At 34.2% G+C, this 25459-nt stretch overlaps 1 protein-coding gene across 15 annotated transcripts in view; it reads right to left on the bottom strand.

Annotated features, from left to right (window-relative positions):
• The window catches only part of KDM6A (lysine demethylase 6A), a 179418-nt gene that overhangs the window by 15031 nt on the left and 138928 nt on the right, over positions 1-25459 (bottom strand). For all 15 annotated transcript variants that reach the window (XM_065916544.1, XM_065916546.1, XM_065916545.1 and 12 more), the window contains 9 exons: positions 20146-20275; positions 18744-18849; positions 17989-18194; positions 15884-15948; positions 15736-15810; positions 15089-15237; positions 6762-6876; positions 4062-4249; positions 3129-3270 (listed from right to left, as the gene is read on the bottom strand). In XM_065916544.1, the coding sequence (XP_065772616.1) occupies positions 3129-3270; positions 4062-4249; positions 6762-6876; positions 15089-15237; positions 15736-15810; positions 15884-15948; positions 17989-18194; positions 18744-18849; positions 20146-20275 (1176 nt within the window). The remainder of the gene's footprint in view (positions 1-3128; positions 3271-4061; positions 4250-6761; positions 6877-15088; positions 15238-15735; positions 15811-15883; positions 15949-17988; positions 18195-18743; positions 18850-20145; positions 20276-25459) is intronic.

Genomic DNA, 25459 nt, shown 5'->3' with positions numbered 1-25459 from the left:
GGGCTGGAAAGTACTGAGTGGATCTGTTGTGTTTCTTTCGGTCTCTTTATTTTATGCATTAACTTTTACTTCAAGACAGGAACTATGCCATGTGTGTGTGTATGTATGTATGTGTATATATATATACACAATATATACATATATACATACATACATATATATATATATCTAACACACTCTCAGTGCCTAACCCAGAGCCTTGAATATAGTCAGCAAATACTCATTAAACAAAAAGAAAGTACAAATAAAAGGAACAATGGTGGCTGGCAAAATCCTAAATGTATTTAGTGAATTGGGATCAAATGATAGGTAGATTAGACCAAAAGGCAGAGAAGTCAAGAGATCAAACTGTCAACATCCTTTGGATCAAGAGAAAAAGCAAGAGAATTTCAAAAAGACATCAACTTCTGCTTCACTGACCACACTAAAGCCTTTAACTGTGTGGGTAACAACAAACTGTGGAAAATTCTTAAAGAGATGGGAGTATCAGATCACCTTACCTGCCTTGTGAGAAATCTATATGCAAGTCAAGAACCAATGGTTCGAACCGGACACAGAACAACAGATTGGTTCTAAATGGGGGAAGCAGTACATCAAAACTGTATATTGTCACCCTGCTTATTTAACTTATATGCATAGTACATCATGCAAAATGATGGAGTGGATGAAGCACAAGCTGGAATCAAGGTTGCCAGAAGAAATATCAATAACCTCAGATATGCAGATGACACCACCCTTTTGGCAGAAAGGGAAGAACTAAAGAGCCCCTTGATCAAAGTGAAAGAGAGTGAAAAGGCTGGCTTAACTCAACGTTCAGAAAACTAAGATCATGGCATCTGATCCTATCTCTTCATAGCAAATAGATGGGGAAACAGTGGAAACAGTGACAGATTTTAGTTTTTTGGGCTCTAAAATCACTGGCAGATGGTGATTGCAGCCACAAAATTAAAAGACGCTTACTCCTTGGAAGGAAAGCAATGACCAACCTAGACAGCATATTAAAAAGCAGAGACATTACTTTGCCAACAGAGGTCCGTCTAGTCAAAGCTAAGGCTTTTTCAGTAGTCATGTATGGATGTGAGAGTTGGACTCTAAAGAAACCCGAGTGCCAAAGAACTGATGCTTTTGAACTGTGGTGTTGGAGAAGACTCTTCAGAGTCCCTAGGACTGCAAGGAGATCCAACCAGTCCATCCTAAAGGAAATCAGTCCTGAATATTCATTGGAAGGACTGATGCTGAATGAAGCTAAAACTCCAATACTTTGGCTACCTGATTTGAAGAACTGACTCATTTGAAGAGACTCTGATGTTGGGAAAGACTGAAGGCGGGAGGAGAAGGGGACGACAGAGGATGAGATGGTTGCAAGGCATCACTGACTCAATGGACCTGAGTTTGAATAAACACTAGGAACTGGTGATGAACAGGGAGGCCTGGTGTGCTGCAGTGCATGGTGTCACAAAGAGTTGGACATGACTGAGTGACTGAACTGAACTGAACTCACAATATAGAGAGTCTTTAGACTCTTTAGTCACTTCCAATCTTTAGAGCTGTTACATATAAATGGTTTCCATACTGTACCATCCCTTTACCTTTAGGTGATCTGAGTTAGCCTCTAGTTCATGCCCATTTTCAACTTATTATTATCTTGGGTGACTTTACATAATTTTTTCTCCAGAAAGTAACCTCAAAATTACTCTTCAGCAAAAAAGACCAATCTGAGACATAACAGGATAATTTCACTACCAATCACATTTATAGAGTATGGCACCTAAGATCAAGCATTTTAAAGGATTTGTATATTACTTGCTATGGCTTATTTTTTGTTACCTTTTGTCTCCCCCTATCACTTCTGTCTAGGACTAGATAAACTAGTGTAAATGATAAAGGAATAAAATGATACAGCTACACAATTTTTGTTTGAATAATATTTTAGATTTGGGTTTGAAATCCCTTTAAGAAGCTAGGGTTCTTTTCAAAAGACAATATTTTGAAAACAACACATGCTGGCCAAATTAATACAGCTGTAGGAGAAATACTTTAAGGTAAGTATTATTTTAACAAAGATGAAGACAAACTAATTTTATTAGTGAGTATAAAGTGGTGCATTTCAAAACGAGTTTTTCAGATCAATTGTTTAAAGATACTGGTCAAAAAAATACGTTTGGGAAATGTGTAATCCTTTTCCCCCCACTCAAAAAATATACCAACCCTTACAGTCTCTAAAACATTTTACCAAAAATTAAAAAAATAAAGGACCTGTTGAACTTTATGTGAAATGAAAGCATCTCAGTCGTGTCTGACTCTTTGCGACCCCACAGACCCATGAAATTCTTTAGCCCAGAATATTGGAGTGGGTAGCTTTTCCCTTCTCCAGGGGATCTCTCCAATCCAAGAATCAAACAAACCCAGGTCTCCTGCATTGCAGGTGGATAATTTACCAGCTGAGCCTCAAGGGAAGCCCATTGAATATATAATCCATCATTCCCATATTTCTTTGACCAGAGTTCCCCACCTTTTGGGGTTAGAAGTAGTAGTGGTAGAAAACACTCTGGGGAAACACTGCTATATAGCTCTGTTTGAAAATATTACTCCTAAAAAAACTTATAAAGTAGCTAGGATAGAAACTGTGATAATAAATGAGACGCTTACTGGGATATATGTATTCCATGTAACTTGTATTAAGTGTTTAAAACAGATAAGAAAAGTGACAATTATAAGATGGATTACTTAATTAAAATTTAAAAAAATTAACATTTAAGCCAAATGCCTATATTAAATGCTAATTTTCTGTACCAGATAATATTCTCTGATGCCATTCCCTCCCTCTGATACTAAGTGCAATCTTTCAATATTAAAACTAAAGTTGCTCCTAGGTATTGAGTGGTTGAGCACAGGTTTGTGAATCTACTGGTTTAGAATTATTTGTGCCTTTGTTCCTCTTTGTACCACAGTATACTGACTATTTTGAAGGGAAAAATACTTTTAACATGTGGATTCACTTATGTTTTGTTAAACATCTGGACCATTTTGTTTTGATGTCAACATAATTCTATTGGGCGGGACAAAGTACTGAATAGTTAACACTCCCCAAAAAGAGAGGGACTACAGCAGTTTTAGAAAGCACTTACTTAATCATTTCAAAAAGCTTTGGATCTGAGACCTTGATATTTCGTGCCATATTCCAGGAAAGATGAACCATAGGTACTATTGACTTCACACTTTGCAATTTGTTCCATTCGTACCGTTCCACTGCCAATTTATACTGGCAGGCTAGGAAAAAAAAAAGAGTTATAAAGCAACCCAAAGTACCAAAGATATGAAGATAACCACTATCACTTTCTTAGGTGATACCATCAACACCAAGTCTAAAAATCTCAAAATATTACAAAAATATTTTTAAGGTTAAAAAAAATAATTGTGATAACAATAGTAGTGATCATGTAAAGAGTGCTTACTCTAACTTTGTGCTACACACTGTGCTAAAGTATTTCACGATACTATACCATTTAATCTTTGCTGTTATCTTATTAATTTTATCACTTCCATTATACAGATGAAGAAATTGAGGCCCAGAGAGGTTCTATAACTTGCCCAAAGTTGCAAACGCCAGGTTCTGGTCCTAATCCAGGTCTTCTGGCTTGGGAGGCCATAATCTTAATGCTGCCTAAAGGCAGGCATAATTCAAACAGATTTTAACATAATAGGGCTAAATATATATGACATATCAGATAATGAAAGATTTCAAAGAATGTATAGCCACTGTACTTTGCTCTCTCCCATAAAGGGTTTCCTTTATGAAACAAAATCAAGCACTCTAAAAAATTATTGAAAGTATCTCTTTCTTGCATACAAAACATAAATTTATCATTTGGTGAGATCTACAGTCTTGGATTTCTGTTTGTTAACTTACTATCTTGTACTACAAGTTAAATTTTTACTCAAGGAGACATTCTTCCTCTGATTTCTAGTGAGCTACATTCCAAGAAAAAAAGAATAAACTCATCAGATACAATCCTTTATAAACTAAAGTGTTTTTCTTAAAGTCATAGTCTTTAAAATACCTGTAAGTGGACCAACATTCCAAGCAATGTTGTTGCACCAGCCAATAGCCTGAACCCAATGCACAGTGCCTGCATTTATCCAGACCAAATCTCCAGGTCGCTGAATAAACCTATACACTGGAACATTTGCTTCATAAAGATCTTCAAGGTTGGGCCACCAAGAACCCATTAGGAAATTCAAATTATTTCTGAAATAAGAAAAAATATTACAAATGGATCAAGTACTTTAATAAGCTCCTTACATGACTGAAAGACAATGTCAGAAGTTTTAAAAAATACGGTTATTCATTGCACTGAAACTTATAGCTTATGCAATGAGAAACTGTACTATATAAAATGAGTGAAATTAATTACAGTTAAGTAGTGGATGACTTATCTAAATATCAGTATTACTACCTTCAGTTGATTTTTCAAAGATCCAAATAAAATCAAAAGTTATTTTAAGTAACACTTACAAACATTAATCTTTAATTTCATTTCACTAAAGTCTATTTTGATTAAACTCTTTTCCTTGGTGCACCTAGAAATCTCTAAAAGGTAAATGGAAGGTGGGGTTGGCATCAAGCTATTTAAATCCATAAACAGGAACTCTATGGCAGATACAAGTTCATTTTCTGAGGAAAAGTAGAAGAGAAAGCAGAAATGTTCTCTATTGCTGTTTTGAATCCTAAGCAGGAAAGGAGGATAGCATATCAGTCTCTGTACAGTTTTGATGACTGATTGACTAAAACGATGCAGTTAAAAAATGAACACTCATACACATGTACAAATATTGATAACAATCACCACCACCACCACTATACTTTAGAGACAACACGTTACTAAGCTTTTCCTTTAAAATCTGGCTTTTAATTCTATTTCATCATGATATGAAATATTTCTATAATTACGGTTTAGAAAAACTTGTCTGTAAAGCAGAATATGGTTATAAACAAATCCTAGCCCTACTTATCCCATGTGCTCTTGTTTTAAAATTGGAGAAAACTTTCTATCCAAAAGCAAGCAATCAATCAATACCATCTAATAATCAATAGCTAGGGTAAAAAACTGAAGCTAATAACAATGACAAAAAATCAAGTATCTTCTCTATCATATAGTCAAATGACTGGTTATTTCATGACAAACATAAAGTCATAAAACAAACTATACAGATATGGTCAAATCGGTTAATATCACAAGCAAAAATCCTTCTATGAAACAAAATTACACTGAAATGCAACTGGTATTTCTGAAACTTAGTCAAATTTACCTAACTCTTCAGACTTTTTTATTATCCCCATGTTCAAGCTTTTAGACATCATCTGCCTATTCCAATTACCTATTCCCACATTACCTCTCCATTCAGATAGAAAAAAACACTACATGCTAAAAATAGTCAATCCTACTCAGAAATTATGAAAAAGGATCACTGTACTATAGCTACAACAATATACTAAATAGTATCTCAAAGTTTAAGAAATAAAAATATTTCTGAAGCACCATAGAGATTTTCTGTATGATACAGTTCTTTCTCTGCTACCACCAGACTGCTGGTCCAGTAAAGATTAACATGGATCAGGTTATTTCATAACAGCATTTGACTCTTTAGAATTCCACATCTTGAGCTTTCTTAGAAAATAAAACGTGACTAACTTCTGCTTGTATATAAAGAAAGTCTGTCTTATTATGGTTGTTTTTGCAACTATATTTATATAGTATGTATATGTATATATACATGTAAACTAAATTTCATACTAAATCAAGATATTTACAGCAAGGATCTTTTAACCCAAAATTTGCAAACTGTAAGTCAGTATGTATAATAGGTGCATAATTAATTTTCAAAGTCTCTCATATATAAATGCTTTAGGTGGTTTTCCCCCTCTTTATCCTACTGGGCTGGAGAGGAAATAACACCAAATGTATGTATAATTTATACTTTTAGCTATAATAATTTTCCAATTTAATTACAAATGGAAAAAAATCAGGATCTTAAGTAACAGAGTAATTTTTTAAACAAAATAAGACAAATAATTAAATTTAAATTAATGAAAACAATTCCCAAGTACCCTTTAACAGAAGATAATTAAACAAAGAGTTCCTAGGAACTTAAGGAAAGGAACATTTCCATTATGTGAATTCTTTCAATTCTAGGTGACAAAATCTGAAGCTATTGTTTAAATCTTACAAAATTGCGTTATAAGAAAAGTTGCCAATATAGTTTTAAAAAGAACTTGTATCATGATGATACAGCAAAGAGTAATACATTCAAGTTTAAGTTATTAAGGGTGCTCAATTATAGAATTCCTTCCATTTCTAAAGCCATTTATCTAAGAACAATGTTTCTTTCACATAAACAAGTATTTATACATCAACTGCTTAATTAACCCAGTAAACAATACAACTTTCTACCTATTAAATTCAAGACTATCACTACTGCATGAAGTGGTTTTAAGGTATCTTTTTTTTTTATTTATTTTTATTAGTTGGAGGTTAATTACTTTACAATATTGTAGTGGTTTGTGCCATACATTGACATGAATCAGCCATGGATTTAAATGTGTTCCCCATCCTGAATCAAATCATTTAGTAAATGAATTTCCTGCTGAATGGTAAGTGAAAATTGCTTACATGCATTAGGATATCCAGCTTAGTAAGTTGCCCTTTACAATAACTGTTTTCAAATAATTATGTTTAATAAAATTCAGTTTGGAAACCTACTTTTCACAGAAGTCATTCAGAACACCCCAGTAACCTTCCGGAACAACAAACCATTCACAGTCACCTGGACCAATATTAATGTTAACTGAACAGAAATTGTTATTTTCTTGATGACCTGAAATGTGAAAAGAAAAAAAAAAAAAAATCAGCATACAATAAATTCTATAGAAAAATGTGTCTTTAGAAATGAAACCTTAGAAATGTTCAACAGAAAATGCTCCTGTGTTATTCAATTGTTTATCAGTATATGTCAAGTCTTAGAGTTGAGTTTGGTCAACTAACTTTTTCAGTAGGAGCTCTGTGGAAGACAATCTAAATCACAGTTAAAAGCTTAGGTTTTGAAGTCAGGTTCCTTGGCTTAGTTATTATGTGACACTGGGCAAGTTTCTAAACCTTTCTGATTCAGTTTCCTATAAGATTTGGTGATAATGATTCCAATAAGTCAATGGGTTGTTCTGAGGAACAATGAAACAAAGACTGCTTTGAATACTGCCTAATACATGGTAAGTAATAAATATTAGCTATTATTGATATTATTACCACTACTTCCTTGTGAACTAATTCCCATTTCTTACAAGTAGCATTAGGACATCAGTAGAGAGGCAAGAAGTCTGATTTTCAAACTGCATGTAGTGGCAGGAATGGTGTCAACAAAAATGGCCGAGCGGGGAACTTGGGGAACTCACCAGAAATACCAAACAACAAAAATAACAAAAACACCTGGTGAAAACTGTCGGAAGCAAACTCATCAGAAATTTGGACAATATAGTCAAAGGTTTACAGAAACGAACAACTGACCAAAAGAAAAATGACTTAAACACAGTAGATATCTGCATGTCACTCACCATATCTCCATTTCTACCACTGCTGTGACAGTGAACTTAAAAAATAGTAGTGCGAATTCCTAGTGTGAGTTTCCCTGGTTCTCGAGGGAGCAGAATAGATCTTGTTCCCAAAGAATTCTGTTCTGTCTACCCCGCAGTTTCCCCAAAAGGCTGACAGAAAAGGGACTTCTCATTCTTTCACCTACCTCAGAGCCGTATCAGCACAAGTATTTCAATGCAGGAGGACCTCCCAAAACACTGCCAGACTAAAGAACAAGCTGATGCCACCAAGGGCAAAAAACAAAACAAACAAACAAAAGAACAACCTGGAGAAAACGACAGACATCCCTAACGCTTGGATGGAAAAGCTGGGGAGTGAGATTTCACAGGAATAAAGGCTTTGAAAAGTTCCTCTGGATACTGTAGAATTTAGAAGCCACATACATGCCCAGGGCAAGAGGCATTTAAAGAAATCTATCATATCACTGCTGAGATAATTAATGGAAAGGACACTTCAGTGCCCATATATGACAAGGAATATAGTCTTTGTAAAAACAGTGTGACTACTACATATAAAAGGGATTTCATGTGGCTCAGAGGGTAAGGAGTCTGCCTGCAATGTGGGAGACCTGAGTTCAATCCCTGGGTCAGGAAGATCCCCTGGAGAAGAATATTGCAACCCACTCCAGTATTCTTGCCTAGAAAATCCCTTCGACAGAAAAGCCTGGTGGGCTACAGTCAATAGGGTCGTAAAGAGTCGGACACAACTGAGTGACTTCACTCTCACTACATATAAAAATAGATAGTAATGAGTACCTACTGTATAGCACAGGGAACTCTACTTAATACTCTGTAATGGCCTAAATGGGAAAAGAACCTGAAAAAGAACAGATATATGAATAACTAGAGAAAAAAAAAAGTGCGGAAACTCACTAAATGAATAAACAACTATAGCCCATAACAAACAACAGTAACAAACCTTAGAAAAGAGAGGAGACTCTGATTCCCGCTAACTGCCACAACATAATATTCAAAATGTCAAAACACTAGCTGAGCACTATGCTAAATGGACAGAGACTTCAGAGACCACATTCTACAAATACTCAAGAAATCAGTTTTCAACAAAAACTCATAAGGTATGTAAAGAAACAAAGTATGGTCTAGTTATAGAAAGAAAAAAAAAATCAGAAATAAACAAAAGGTATTTCTGAAAAGGAACAGACACTGAACTTCAGAGACAAATACTTTATAATCAACTATCTTAAAATATACATAAAGAGTTAAAAAAAAACATGTTCAAGAACAAAAGGAAACAAGAAGAATGATGCCTCAACAAACAGATTATCAATCAGTTCACTTCAGGCGTTCAGTCCTGTACAACTCTTCGCAACCCCATGAACTGCAGCACACCAGGTTTCCCTGTCCATCAGCAATGCCCAGAGCTTACTCAAACTCATGTCCATTGAGTCAGTGATGCCATTCAACCATCTCATTCTCTGTCGTCCCCTTCTCCTCCTGCCTTGAATCTTTCCCAGCATCAGGGTCTTTTCCAAGGAGTCAGTTCTTCACATCAGGTGGCCAAAGTATTGGAGTTTCAGCTTCATCATCAGTCCCTCCAATGAATATTCAGGACTGATTTCCTTTAGGATGGACTGGTTGGATCTCCTTGTAGTCCAAGGAACTCTCAAGAGTCTTCTCCAACACCACAGTTCAAAAGCATCAATTTTCGGGGCTCAGTTTTCTTCACAGTTCAACTCTCACATCCATACATGACTACTGGAAAAACCATAGCCTTGACTAGATGGACCTTTGTTGGCCAAATATTGTCTCTGCTTTTTAATATGCTGTCTAGGTTGGTCATAACTTTCCTTCCAAGGAACAAGCCTGTATCTTTCCTTTTCTCCTTTGTTTTTTGCCTCTCTTTTTTTCATAGCTATGTGTAAGGCCTCCTCAGACAGCCATTATGCTTTTTTACATTTCTTTTTCTTGTCACGAACCTCCGTCCATAGTTCATCAGGCACTCTGTCTGTGAGATCTATTGTCCCTTAAATCTATTTCTCACTTTCACTGTATAGTCATAAGGGATTTGATTTAGGTCATCCCTGAATGGTCTAGCGGTTTTCCCTACTTTCCTCAATTTAAGTCTGAATTTGGCAATCAGGAGTTCCTGATCTGAGCCACAGTCAGTTCCTGATCTTGTTTTTGCTGATTGTATAGAGCTTCTCCATCTTTGGCTGCAAAGAATATAGTCAATCTGATTTCGGTATTGACCATCTGGTGATGTCCACGTGTAGAATCTTGTTTTGTGTTCTTGGAAGAAGGTGTTTGCTATGACCAGTGTGTTCTCTTGGCAAAACTCTGTTATCCTTTGCCCTGCTTCATTCTGTACTCCAAGGCCAAATTTGCGTGTTATTCCAAGTATTTCTTGACTTCTTACTTTTGCATTCCAGTCCCCTACAATGAAAAGGACATCTTTTGGGGGTGTTAGTTCTAGAATGTCTTGTAGGTCTTCATAAACCGTTCAGCTTCAGCTTCTTCTGCATTACTGGTTGGGGCACAGACTTGGATTACTGTGATATTGAATGGTTTGCCTTATAGAGATCATTCTGCTGTTTTTGAGACTGCAACCAAGTACTGCATTTTGTACTCTTTTGTTGACTATGAGGGCTACTCCATTTCTTCTAAAGAAATCTTGTCCACATTAGTAGATATAATGGTCATCTGAGTTAAATTCATCCAATCCAGTCCATTTTAGTTCACTGATTCCTAAAATGTCAATGTCACTCTTGCCATCTCCTGTTTGACCACTTCCAATTTGCCTTGATTCATGGACCTAACATTCCAGGTTCCTATGCAATATTGCTCTTTACAGCATCAGACTTTACTTCCATCACCCATCACAACCACAACTGGGTGTTGTTTTTGCCTTGGCTCTGTCTCTTCACTCTTTCTGGAGTTATTTCTCCATTGATGTCCCAGTAGCATTTTGGGCACCTACTGACCTGGGGAGTTCATCTTTCAGTGTCCTATCTTTTTGCCTTTTCATGGGGTTCTGAAGGCAAGAATACTGAAGTGGTTTACCACTCCCTTCTCCAATGAACCACGTTTTTTCAGAACTCTCCACCATGACCCGTCTGTCTTGGGTGGCCCTACACGATATGGCTAATAGTTTCACTGAGTTAGACAAGACTGCGGTCCACGTTACCAGTTTGGTTAGTTTTCTGTGACTGTGTTTTTTTTTGTGTAGTTTTCTGTGATTATCAATGAAGAAATGCAAATCATAATAAGGAATGAGATATAAGTTTGAAGCTGAAAAAAACAATAACTGAAATGAATTCAGTTCAGTAGATGTGACCAGGATAAAGAATCAGCAAATTTATAGACAGGCCAAATGAAACTATATATTCTGAGGAAAAGAAAGAAAACAATGAAAAAAAATCCACAGACCCTAGGAGACCCATGGGACACGAGCATGCACATGCATTGTAGGAGTCCCAGAAGAGGAAAGAGAAAGGGGCAATAAGAATATTTGAAGAAATGATAGTAAAAAACTTTCCAAATGTGACAAAACACATGAATCTCCATATCCAAGAAGCTCAAGGAATTCTAAGAAAGATAAATTCAAAAATATTCATTCTAAAATAATACTCAAACTGTATAAAGAGAAAGAAAATCTAGAAAGCAGGAGAAGAGAAGTGATTGTGATATAAAAAGGATTGTCAACAAAATAGCTGTTTTCATAACGGAAACCATGGGGTCCGGAAAGCAACAGCTTAACATATTTATGTTGCTGAAGAGAAAAAAAAAAAACTTAACCAAAAAACTGAACTAAAAATCTGGCAAAACTATTCTTCAAAACTAAAGGAGAATTTAGTCAATCTGCTCTATAAGAAATGCTACAGTTTTTCAGATTGAAATGAAAGAATATAAGACAGTAACTCAAAGCTCTATGAAGAGATAAAGGACTAAGTTGAGGACTCACACTTCCCAATTTTAAAAATTACCTCAAAGGGAATCAAACCCGTGTGGTATTGGAATAAAAATGGAGATAAAAATCAATGGAACAGTATCAAGATTCCAGAATTAAACCCATACATCTATGGTTAATTGATTTTCAATAAATGGTGCTGGGAAAATTGGTTATCTATATCTTAAAGAATACTGTTGGACCCCTGGCTCATACTACACACAAAAACTAACTCAACATGGATCAAAGACCTAAATCCAAGAAGTATAAACATCTAAGAAGAAAACACAGACACAAATTCTTTACAATTTTGGATTTTGCAATGGTTTCTTAAATATGACACCAAAAGCATGTGACAAAAGAAAAAAATTAAACTTCATTAAAATTTAAAAACTTTTGTACATGAATGAACACTATCAAGAGAATGAAATAATAACCTACAAAATGGGAGGAAATACTGCAAAACATGTATCTGATAAAGAATTAATATCCAGACTATACAAAGAACTCTTACAACTCAACAACAAAAGGGCAAACTACTCAATTAAAAAAAGAAGGAACTAGAGAGACATTTTCCACAGAGTAGATATACAAATGGTCAACAAGCACATGAAAATTAAACCACACACACACAAAAAGTCAAATCTGCTGGGTCAGCTATAAGAAAAAAATGTAAAATAAGCAATCTACATGAGGATGTGGAAGAAAAATTGGAATCTTTGTACACTGCTGTCAGGAATGTAAAATGGTGTAGCTGTTTTGGAAAGCAGTTTCGAAATCCTCAAAAAGTTAAACATAGAGTTGTCATACGATCCAGCAATTTTAATTCTGGGTATATAATCAAAAGAAGTATAAACAAGTATTCAAACAAATTCTTGTACATATACATGAAACACTGTATTCATAAGAGCTAAAAAGCAAACATCCCAAATGCCCCTCAACTGATGAATGAAGTAAACTGTTCTATATCCATACAGTGGAATATTATTTGGCCATAAAAACTGAACCTCTGATACAGTATGGATGAACCTCAAAAACATGCTAAGTGAAAGAAGCCAGACACAAAAGGCAATATAATGTATGATTCCATTCATATGAAACATCCAGAGCAGGTAACAATATACGGCAAGAAAGAAGAGACTAGATGTTGTCAGGGACTAAGAGGAAGGTGGAAATGGGATGACTACTTAATGGGTGGGTTTCCTTATAGGCTAATGAAAATGTCTTGGAACTACACAGAAGTCATGGCTACACTCCATAGTGACTGTATTAAATGTCACTGAACTGCATACTTCAAAGGGTTTAATTTTGTTATGTCAGTTTCACCTCACTTAATAAAAATGTAGCTACTCTTGCCACACTCTGTGCACACAGCACCCTAGTCTTCTATGCATCACAACATTAATATGAAGATATTACTCATAATACAACTGTCTCTTATCACAGGTAGATGGCTGGAAGTGTCCATAGCATGGACTCTAAGTAAAATTAAGCTGTAATTAAAATTAGAGACATTGGGATCCCATCAAGTAACTAAAAACCTTTTAGGGTAGAACCTGAGAGCATCTCTAGTTTAGAACATAGACTGATCATAAAGTCCATTAAAGCAAGTAACATATTTATCTAGGTAAATCCAAGAAAAAACTGCTTGTCCCATGAAAGAACAAAGTGTTTGTCCCACGAAAAAGTATTCAAAGCAATTTAAAAAAATTGAACCAAACTAACATTTCTTCTAATACTAAGTTGTCTAATACAGTAACCACTTAAGATACGATAATGTAAACTGAGACTGCAAAGTATACACTGGATTTCAAGGGGTTATTTCAATAATTTTGTATTGATTACATGTTAAAAAGATTATTTGGAAATAACTAGGATAAAATTAATTTCATTTTTCATTAATGTTACTATAAAATTTTAAGTCATATTTAAATCTATTTAAGTCATATATATGACTTGCATTATATTTCTATTGGATAGCACTACCTTAAGGGAATTCTTTAGAAAATTCTTTAAGGTTCCATAGGACATTCTGAAAAAAATATATATATATATATTATATATATATATTCTGTATATATATATACAAGGTATATATACAAACCAACCAAAAAATCCCCAACATTCTAGACAGAAGTAACAAAGAAGTGATCTATCAAGTTTGCTTCCCCCTTGATTTGTAGTGAAAAACTGCATTCTTTGACATAAGGATAACACTATTTGCATAAAATAATTCAAATTGATGAAAGAAAATTTCAATTGAAATTAATTTTAATAGAAGCAATCCAATTCAACAAACATAAGAACAATGAACTACAGAGAATTCAAATAACTTCTTAGCATTTACACTGGTGTCTAAATGACAGAGTAAGGAGTAGATAGATCTTCTACCATTTATTCCAGAACTGTTTCTACTTTATTCAACTATTCATAAAATATCACAGAATTGGGCTTCCAATGGCCTGAGGACACAAACTACAGCCTAATGGTATTAATCCTGGCTGTATACTAGAATTCTCTGAGGAGCTTATATTTTTTTAAAAAAAATATGGATGTCCAGCTCTCAATCTCCAGATGTTAGTCAACTACACATATTTTAAAAGCTTATTAGAAAATTCTAATGAGCAGCCAGAACTGGGAACTTTACCCAGAAGCAAGCATAGGCCTATCTTGAAACAATTTTTTAGGTACAATTCAATGAACAGGTAATAAAGAATAAAGTGATCTGCTCTTCAAACCATGGCTACTTCAAGGAGCAAACAGAAACACCTGAGGATGATAAGCAGCCTATAGCCATTGGTATAACTAAACTCATGATCACCAACACCCATCCTAATTGTTAAATATTTTGAACATCACCCTGTGAAATTTCATGTCAATCAAAGGCAGCACAAAAAAGATGATATATTAGTAGTGCTGGACAGAATTCTAAGTCTAAAACTAATGCAACTTCATTTTACAAATGGAAAAAAAAAGACCCAAAGAAAAGTGACTTGGCAAAGTGACAAGCCTACTTGGTGGTAAAACCTGGACTAGATGAGGCTAGTCATGTCTCCACATCAAGTGCTGTTGTAGCAACAACAACAACAAGGGGATTGCAACATACACTTTCTTTGTTAGATGAAACAGAAAGGAATGGATTAGAAAATGTATTATTATAAAAAACTGTTTTTGCACTGTCATGATATAAAACATTTCTTATCATGATTGTGGTAAAAGTTTAGAACAACCCTGCCACTCTGCAGTAGCTGTGATCAAAAACAGTCTTTAAGTCACAGGGACTTCTTTTCCCAGGAATACTCCAATGATCAAGTTTCCAAATTACACTGCTGTTATTTCAGGGATATTACATTTTTAAAAAGATACTACCAAGGGAGAAAAAATATTAATAATCTGAGTTCAGTTCAAGAGTCATATCTTGTAATAGAAACAATTCTACCAGTTTCATTCATTATAAATGAAAAGAATCCAGGTCTCTTTTGCATGGTTCACATTTTGATCAATTTGTGTGTCAACTGTTAGTTCATAAAAGTTACCTGGTGTTCTGCTTCCTGGAACTTTCATGTATAGCTGAACTGTGTTCATACCCAGTATGGTATGACCAACGTGGCTTAGAAGATTTCCTGCTGATACAACACGCACAAAAGCAGGAAGTTTAGTCAGCTCATGTAGCTGCAATTTCCACCTGCAATAAAAAAAACGTATCAAGAGTGAAATCGTGCTATAAATATGTGTAGTAAAAAACTTTAAGAACCTTGTGTTCCAATCAGAAAAACAATCAAATCTATAAATATTTTACTTCTTCATAGGAAAACTCTGGAATGCTTAAATTTTTAAATTTTGCAAAGAAAAAAAGCATCCTAACAAAGAGCATAAAAATTAAAGAAAAAAACTGACTTCCTTATTTTTATAATTGTTGTATAATTTTATTTTACTAATATATTTTATATAATTATAATTTTACGATTGTGCAACAACATATAGAAGGGACTTGAAAATGTATACAAGAGTTTTAAGTCAAAGAAAATAATTGTAAAACCTAGCAAAAATAATTTGGCTAAAACCTGCATACTAATTTAGAAAAATGACAAACAAAACAGAAGAGGAAACTAGACAATTCTCAGTCAGGCTAATAGGACACCTCTTGGTATCAGTTAACAGAAACACTACTAGAAAGACTTACTTTTTGTCATCAGACAGGTCAATGTTGGTCCCAAACTTTATGGTTTTAAAGGGTCCTTTCCTTCTCCTCCCAGAACTTAAAGAGAGAGACAATATTAGAAACATGCCTTTTAAACAGAAATACTAAGTGGCCATTACAAATTACTTACTTATCTGAAGATGTAGATTCATTATCTGAGTGGTCTTTATGGTGACTTCTTTTCTCATTTTCTTCCTGTAGATTAAGCAAAAAGCATTCCAGCTTAGTATTTATTCTGCAACCTTTTTACCATACAGTTGAAAAGTTTACATATAGATCAATGGTGGAGTACTGAAGCTAAGTTTCTACAGACCTCTCTCACACGAAAACTTCTTCAAAGACCACATTAAATAGAAAGCCAGGCAAAGTCAAAACTCACTGGCATGGTATCTAACCCCCTCCACTAGCCACATAGTCTTCCTTTCTAATATTCTCCTATAAGGAGAAAAACTATAGATTCTCGTTCCTGCTCCACTCCTCCCCACTTTCAAGAGATGACACTTAGGTTCAGAGGCCCAGAAGTGGCAACCTTGACATAAATTTCCCCAACTAACAGAGGTATGCATGTACATGTAATTATGTATGTATGCAATGCATATGGAAAGACAGAGGGTAAGATTTTCTCTGTTCTTTATTATGGACAAATGTGAGAAAGTTATTTCTAGGATAAATCCTTTTTCCCTCAAAATGAATTATACGTGAATTATAAACATTTACAACATTAGCAAGTAAATTAAACGCTGGACAAATACAGGAGCTTTTCAATGCAAATATTACTATTTTTTATGATTTCCCTGTCACCAATATGGTATCTTTTTACCCCTGTCCTACAATTTCTGACTTAGGTATACTTAGTGACATTTCTGCCTCCCTCCTTTTAAATATGTATGGTTTTTAAACATTTGTTAAATTTTTCACACATCTCCAGAGCACACACAAAAACCACTGTTTCTTTGATTATGGATCAATTTCTATTTAAATACTCTGCCTCTCATCATCTTCTTCCAAAAATTTCCTTGATGATCTCTGAATCCTGCTTATTATCTATTTCTTTTCTGACCATAATACTACCATGGAGTTGAAGTATCTCAGAAGTTTGAACTAGAGAGATTTATATGAACAACAAATTATACTGGAACTCATATAAGTTGCAGGATAGTTTTTATTAGATGACTTTTTCTATATGATATAGAGAGTGGTATTGAAAAAGGAACACAATCACATGATTAGCAGGTACAAATGTTGCCTAGATTGAAAATGTGAATTCAGGGCAGAATTTTAAACAGAGATAAGCAAATCTAATGAATTGCAAGTAAAAGACTTGCAGGCACATATTAAATTTCAGCTGTGCGATATGTACAGAACAACTTAGTACAGATAAGTGTTTGAGTAATACATTTAATAAAGTCACTTTAATGGATGTTTTATGTTCACTTTGTAGGAGAATTCACGAAGTTCTCATTTCAGTGCTAAAGGATTTTAGTAATGCTTCATTGCTGAAAGGCCTATGAATCTTAATAATAATCCTGACTATTTTTCAAAGTTTTGTTCCTTAATTTTCTGTATATTTTGAAATAATTTATGCCTCTCTTGGAGTTTTCTCTTTCAGACTGAGATGGGTAATGCTTCCTGGGAGAGTTATATATCAGATAATACTAACCTGATAGTTTAATGGGAAGGCATAAGACAAGGAACTCTGCAAGCATACAGCAAACTTGAGACTTAAGTTTATCCTTTAATATCAGCAGTTCCCAATTAGGGATAATTCTGCCTCACAGGGGACATTTAGCATGTCTGGAGACATTTTTGATCGTCAAAACTGCAATAGGGTATAGGGGGTGTGCTACGGACATCTAGTAGGGAGAAGCCAGGGAAGCTACTAAATATTCTACAATACACAGGGCAGCCCCCCACAACAAAGAACTATCCAACCCAAAATGTGAATAATGCCAAGGTTAAGAAACACTTCTTTAAATAGAAATATCCCAGAAATAACAGAGATACCTCACTAGACAGTAACAGTATTTATCAACCCATAGGTTTGCTTAGACTTAGTAGTAAGCGTGAAGTGGATAGCATTCATACAGTATTTTATAAAAATAAGAATAATAAAAAACTATTTTATGTAACAATAAAATAATGAGATGCTTACAAAAGCTCCCTTTCAAAGCAAAATAGTATAAAATAAAATAACAATCTCCAAAATAAAATAATTTTCAGTAAGTAAATACTTACTCTCAATGATTCCTGGAAAGAGGAGGCCTGGTACTGTGCATATTTAGCAATTGTAGTATGAGATCTATTACTTTCACAATGCCAGATTTTCTTTGTTCCAGTGGGATCCCAGTTCTCATCTGCTGGCTGCAACAACTGTGTCCTCACTTCCACCATATGTTCATTGTTAGCTTCTACCAAAGTTTTCGTAGAGAAAAGTCCCAGGTCTTCATAAATAAATAAATGTAGTTAATAAATAAAAATAAATTTGGAATAATATTTTCAAAAGTGCTTTTATTTTTCCTTTAAGTAAAAAAGAAAAAGGTTTCATGGTACTTATCTAATTCCCCTAAAACACTAGGGCCTCTGCACACTCTGAAGCCCTGGACCTAACTGTCATGCTATTAACAGAGGGAGAAAAATCAAGGGGCCATGGAATGAAGATTCACTCATTTATTCAATCTCTGAAAGTGAGAAGAACTATTTAGGAGGCTACAGTACTTAATAGTAATATCAAGTTTTACCTGAATCTTGTATTAAAAATTTCTATTAGTCAACCTAAATCATAACTATATAACAGCAAGAAAATAAAAGCTAAATTAAAAAAGTAATAACTCCCCCTCTCCCTCCTTCTCTCTCTCAGACAGGAAAATATTAAAATGAAAATATGAAAAATTACAACAAGAGAATAGAAAAAAGTTTCTGCTAGTGCTTTAGAAGTTAATAGATAGTAAAGGAAATTCACATACTTTTCCTTTTTCTTATTTAAAGCTTACCCAACTTAAGAGCTCCAGCAAGGCCACGTATTACTGTAACAGGGTTGTTTGGATTTGTACAAAATTGATGTAACGGAGGAAAGAAAGCATCACGTTTATTTTCCAACTGCAAAATTAAAATATACTGTTAGATCTCTATAAAGTAGACCTTTGAGAAAATATTATGCCAAATTAACATTCATTATTTTTTTTCAATTTAAATAAATAATACATTCTATGTGCCATTACTTCTATTTTTTATATTTTATAGTATTTTATCACTATGTCTTTTGATTCTAATTGGAGTTAGATAGTAACCACATACATTTCTCTTGTTCATTATATCTTGAACAAAACATGTGAGAGGTAAAATTTAAACTTCAAAATCAAAATGGTTTAAATATTATTCAGCCTTAAAAAGGAAGAAAGTCCTATCACGTGGTACAGCATGGATGAATCTTGAAGACACTTTAAATGAAAATAAGTCAGTCACAAAAAGAAAAACTGTGCACAATCTAACTTACATGAGGTATCTAATGTAGCCAAATTTATACAAACAGAAAACAGAGTGATGGCTACCAGGAGCTGGGGAGACCAGGGAAGAGGGAGCTGTTTTTTAAATAGGTGTTAAACTTCAGATCTGCCAGATGAAAATGTTCTGGAGAACTGGTTTAAACAATAAGAACATACTTAACACCACTGAACTGTACACTTAAAAATGATTAAGATGATAAATTTTATGTTATGTGATCTTTATTATAAAATAGAGAAAAAAATCAGTGTTTAAAATCAATAAAAAAATTTGGGGTAGAAGTGGGAAAATGGGAAGATGGAAAGAAATGGGGTAGGGGGACCTATTTCGGAGAAAGATAAATAAGAGTTGCTTTGATTGAACTCTTATCAACTTCCTGTATGAGATATCTAAATGTCTGTTAAGGAAAACTAATCCTCAGTTCTAAATAATCTATTAAGTCTTTTAATGACATATCTATCATCGTATTTTATATTCTTGAACACTTTTTCTTTGGGAAGGTAAATATCATTTTTTTAGTAGATGGATAAAACAGAATGAATATTAAGGTCCTTACAACTAGTAAAATGCAGATTTAAAACACAGCTTACTTCAAAAAAGTTACTTTTTAAGTGGTTTTTGCCAAAATCTATTAAAAATTAGGGGTAGTAAAAAAGTATTTTGTGCTACTGTAATATAATCACAGTTAATAAATATCTGAGAAGGCATGTTTTAAATGCTATTACAAAATCTTTTTGAATACATCATTTTCCCCTGAAACATTCAAGCTGCCACCAATAATTTTAATGTTTCCTAAAGGGCATCCATATTGATGTAAAGCAAGATCTTACAAAAGACAGGTAGGTGCAAACACTGGTTTGATTTATTTCTAGTCAGTCAATTCAGACTCACATAAATACTAGGTGTAGGTGGATTCAACTTTTCCTTTGGCAAGGGAGGGTATGGTGAAGATGGTGGTCTTGGTGGCGGACATTTATCCAATAAAATGCTACTGTTAGATAAGCCATTTTTACCTAGGTTCCTTTAAAACAAACAAAACAAAAAAAGGAGAATAAATCAGCTGTACGTTTATTTAGAACACAGAAAAAAAAATCTGAATTAAGTCTTAACTAAATTATTGGGTAGTTGAACAAATCCGTAAGATTTGGATCCACCAGGAAAAAACTGAGAACAATTACTCATTTTAGTAAATACTTCAGTAAATATAGGAATCAAGCTATCTCTCATTGAAGAAAAATAATAGAAAAGATACTGTGTGCTCAGGCGCGTCCAACTCTTTACAACCCTATGGACTATACAGTCTGTCAGAACCCTCTGTCCATGGAATTTTCCAGGCAAGAATACTGAAGTGGGTTGCCATTTCCTACTCCAGGGGATCTTCCCGACCAAGGATCGAACCCACGTCTCTTGCTTTTTCTGCATTGGCAGGCAGATTCTTTACCACTGAACCACCTGGGAAACCAGAAGAGATACTATAATACATGAATTATTGATGACATTCCTTATACTGTTGGCAATTTTCCAATTTTTCTTTACCTAAAGAACACAAACCCCAATTTCCTCTCCACCATCAGATACTTTCCATTAAATGTTAAAACAACAACTTGACCAAAAAAAGTCTAGATAATTAGTAAAACTCTCTTCCTATGTCTCATCTCAGTAACCATAACAAGAATATCTTTGTGATAATTCTCAAACCTGAAAAGATCTTTGTTTCTTTTCTCAAATGTTGGAAAGAATTTTCTGTGAAACTCCTTGACAAAATTCAGCAAGACCCCAACCTATTATATTTTACAGCAAATGACACCATTTTAAAAAATGAAGCATATAGTTCCTACCCATTATCTGACATTCTATTATAACAGCTATTACTTACTAGTATTTGGTGTTTCTTTTTCTTTAATGATGGTATGTTAGTTAAATTATCAGTTAAGATATGGTAAAATTATTCCCAAACTGCAATTCTTTTAGTATAAGGAAGAAAAAGAAAAGTATTTTCTATTTCTTAAAGTTTCTACCCAACTTAGAAAATCAGCAAGATATAATTTTGAGCTTTCAAATCATTCCAGATTAACTAATTTACCTCACTCAATTATTACATGTTCAAAACTAACCATTACATTAAAATATCAAATATTCTTAACATATTAAAATTTCAGATGAATTTGAAAATTGTAATTACGGTAGAGTTAAAAAAACTTAGTAATTTTACTTACTGAAGAAGGAACTAGCAATTTTTCATCATAAACAATAAAGGTTGAAATAAAATTAATTTTTTCTTATTTTGCTATTATATTTGCTATGTTTTTCTAGCAGTAGAATTTTGTAGCTTTTGTAGCACTGGAAAAACCTTACAAACCAGTCTGTTCTCGTTGGCACTAATGAAAACTAAGGCTTGAAATTTCACTGAGATGTTACACTACAGCATCATGGATGACGCTTTTTAAAATTTTCTCAACTACAACACCAAGTAAAAACAAGAGTTCGACAGGTATCAAAGAATAAAATAAGTTTAAAATAATTGACTCTTTTAAAAAAGTATGTGAAATAGTCATTAAAGTAAAATTCTAAGTTCAACTAACATTTAAGGTTATAAGTAAAATAAATGAATATTCAGCTCATTATCATCTTTCAATAATTCTCCACAGTATATCTGTATGTTTAAAGACAGACATGATATTTAACCTCTTAAATTTAGGTATAAAATTGGTACTAATTCATAAACTACACGGCAGTAGAAAATGCTTGGCTGGGACTACTAAAGAAACAATTCAAATATTATCATTAAACCAATGCCAAGATAAAACATTCACTTACAACTGCCACATAAATAAGTTTTCATGCTAAATCATGTTATCAACCACTGTTTGGAATTTAAACAAAATTTCACTTCAAACACATAAAATTTGTTTGCCAGAGCAGGAAATGGATGTACTGTATAATACATAATTAAATATTTTAAGGAATTAGACCAAGCATTTTAAGGATATGGATCAAGTATTAAATCTGTACCATAAAAGAATATCTCATGCTAATTAAACATGACACAAAAATTTAAGCTTCTCAAACAGTTTGGACATTGAGAAATGAGGCAAGAATAAAGGGTTTGATTAGTCAGCAGAATTCTGCTTCTATCATTTGCACAGTTCTGTAACAAAAGTTAGAAAAAAGCAAATGAGAAAGTAAATAAAAATGTAGCTGCCTTTATTTTAAGATAGAAAAAAATGTGAGGCATGACTAAGAGAGCTGAAATTGACTCAGCCATTGGATGCTGCAATTTCAACTGTAAACCAAAAAAGAGGCAAAAGTATTGTAACTGACTTCTGATAATGCACAGCACTGACCACTAAGATGAACCTAACAAGAGTCAGATTAAAAATATCGAACACTTTAAAAACTAACCACATATGTGAAAATAAGAGGGTAGTTAGAATGCACTATGTGATCAAACTGTAGTTAGTAGTTTCTCACTATATTTCAAACACTGACTCCCTGCCTAGTGAGGACAAGTCTGAAACAAATAGAAATTTCCCTTAAGGAACTGTTACAGGTAGCTTCTATATAGTGACTATAACCTTTGTCCACTCAAAACACTAAACGACAGAGATGTGGTTAACAGGAAGAGACTTGTATCTTTTGAACATGTATGTGCTCAACACTGTACATAATACTTCAAGCCAAATAATGTATTTAATATAACAATCCAAATATATGTGTGTATATATATACATGTTTAATAATCCAAAGTGGAGAAAGGCATTAAAGAAGCAAGTGCTGGAAAGGATTTAGACATTATCCCATTTTAAATCTTCTTCTCCCATTTTGAAACTCTTTTCCTGAGCAATATAGATTACTCTATTTAGTCATTGCCCAATTATTTTATGGGCTTCCCCAGTGGCTCAATGCGGGAGATCCAGGTTCAACCCCTGGGTCAGGAAGATCTCTTGGAGAAGGGAATAGCTACTCACTCCAGTATTCTTGCTTGGAGAATCCCATGGAAAGAGGAACCAGGCAGGCTTAAATCTTGGCTTAAATTTACTTCCAAATTTACTCTCACCATTTGGTAGAGAAATGAACAGTGCTCTGTAGATAAACTGGCCTACACTTTTAATTATCTTTGATTATGAAGTTCCTAGGCCAGAAACATCAAGTCTCTTGCATCTATGTCACTTTCCTCTTCTAAGTTCTGGACCCCTGCCCAGGTCAGGACACCATCAACAGAACAGAAATGGGAAACAATATGCCTACCATTTGCCATCCTAACTTTTCTCTAAGCCTCAGAAGATTTTTATCTCCAATTTATCAGAGCATTTTTTTCTTGCTTCTTCATTAGATAAACTGAGGCCCAGATTTACTGAAATAAACCAAGCAATCCCAGATTTTAGATGTATCTAGCTACTGACAATACATATGTGTACACACACACAAATCAAGTCTCTGTAATAAGGCAAACTGTCATTAAGAGTTAAAAGATAAAAATAAATCTCTATAAAAAATGTACCTTAAAATTCTGAAGTGAATTTATATATATATATATATATATATATATATATATACCTCAAAGCTGAGAGGAAAAAGTATAATCTTTAGTATTATACTTTTATAATCACAAATCACACCTAGTTACTTACAGTCTAAGACTTTAATAATGAAAACTTAAGGTAACTGCTATTGTATACTGTTTGTAACTTGTGCCTCCATGCAACTCTGACAATATTCCTCTCCAGAATACCATTAGGTCCCATATAGTCCATGTCAGTTTTGGACCTCTATATTTTCCCCCACTTTCTAGCAACTATCCTGAAGACTACAGAAAGCAAAAGAGGGAGCAAGACCCTGATCCAGCACAGTGGTAGCAGCACTATCTAGGAAACGGGACAGAGGCCCCAGCAGCTGAGTGCAGAGCAGGTACAGGACAGTACAAACTGGCAGCAAGCCAAGGCACTGCATCTAAGGAAAGACCAGTATTGCACTTGATATGGATACTAAAACACATCTATTCTTTTTAGGCCCAGAGTTGAAGTGACTGACTGACATTAAACCCTTACTTTCTAAAGAATTATATTTTAGAAATCCAGGAATCTCACATACACTTTAGAAGAAATTAGTCTGATTTAGAGATCATCCAGTGTGGTTTTAAGTCACTGAACAGGCAAAAAATCTCATAGGGCGGATAAAATTAATTACAGAAGTTATCATGTTGTAGGCCACCGAGGAAAATGCTGCTAGCAATGTGGACCCAATAGGGAATACAATTTTCTAATAAAACATGAAAAAGATGTAATTTGTGCTTTAGTCTATGCCATAATAATTAAAGGTAACAGCTAAATAGTTAAAAACTGACAAAACAATGAAGAGCAATGGAATATAAGACACATATCAGAAGGTATTTTAAACATACAAACTCAAATAGTTCTCAAAGAAAAAGAACCAGTGTACTAAAGTTTCAGTATCACTTCCATCGTACTTTCTAATAAAATACTCTGAATACTAGAAAGGACAACCACACAATGACTGCATTTACAGAGATGGTGAGAACTATTTTGAACTTTAAAAAGCGTTTTAAAAGGAATGTTAAATGGTCAATGTAGACAACTAGAACCAATATGTATATTTTCTATACTTTTAAAAGTACAATCTATGAAAATAACAAAAAAGCTCTTTTTAAAATCCACTATAATAGTAGAGTTCAAACACAAAATTTAATGTACTAGAAAATGCTTCAGAGTTCTTTCTTGTGTTTGTTTCAGGTATGTTAACTGCTGCTGCTATACTGTGCTCAGTCGTGTCCAACTCTTTGCGAACCTATGGACTGTAGTCCACCAGGCTCCTCTGTCCATGGCATTTTCCAGGCAAGAATACTGGAGTGGGTTGCCATTTCCTACTCCAGGGGATCTTCCTGACCCAGGAATCCAACCTGCATCTCCTGCACTGGCAGGTGGATTCTTTACCACTGCGCCAGCTGGGAAGCCCTAAGAGCATGTTAATTGACTTTCATTCAAATTTAGTCACTTATTTATAAAGAGGACAACAATTATGAGTAAATGGGAAAAAACCTAGAAATGTGCCATGCAAAATGAAAAGACCATTAAGAATCTGTATGTATGTCCTCTAATAAAGTTCCGCCTAATTCTTTGAATGAAGGGGTGGAGGAGACTAATTTCTTCCTAATTTCTGAGGCCCCATCCTTCTGCTAGGCCCCAAG

The sequence above is a fragment of the Muntiacus reevesi genome, chromosome X (assembly GCF_963930625.1).
Source record: "Muntiacus reevesi chromosome X, mMunRee1.1, whole genome shotgun sequence".
Taxonomy (NCBI): Eukaryota; Metazoa; Chordata; class Mammalia; order Artiodactyla; family Cervidae; genus Muntiacus; species Muntiacus reevesi.
This window is presented reverse-complemented; position numbering and strand designations above follow the sequence as displayed.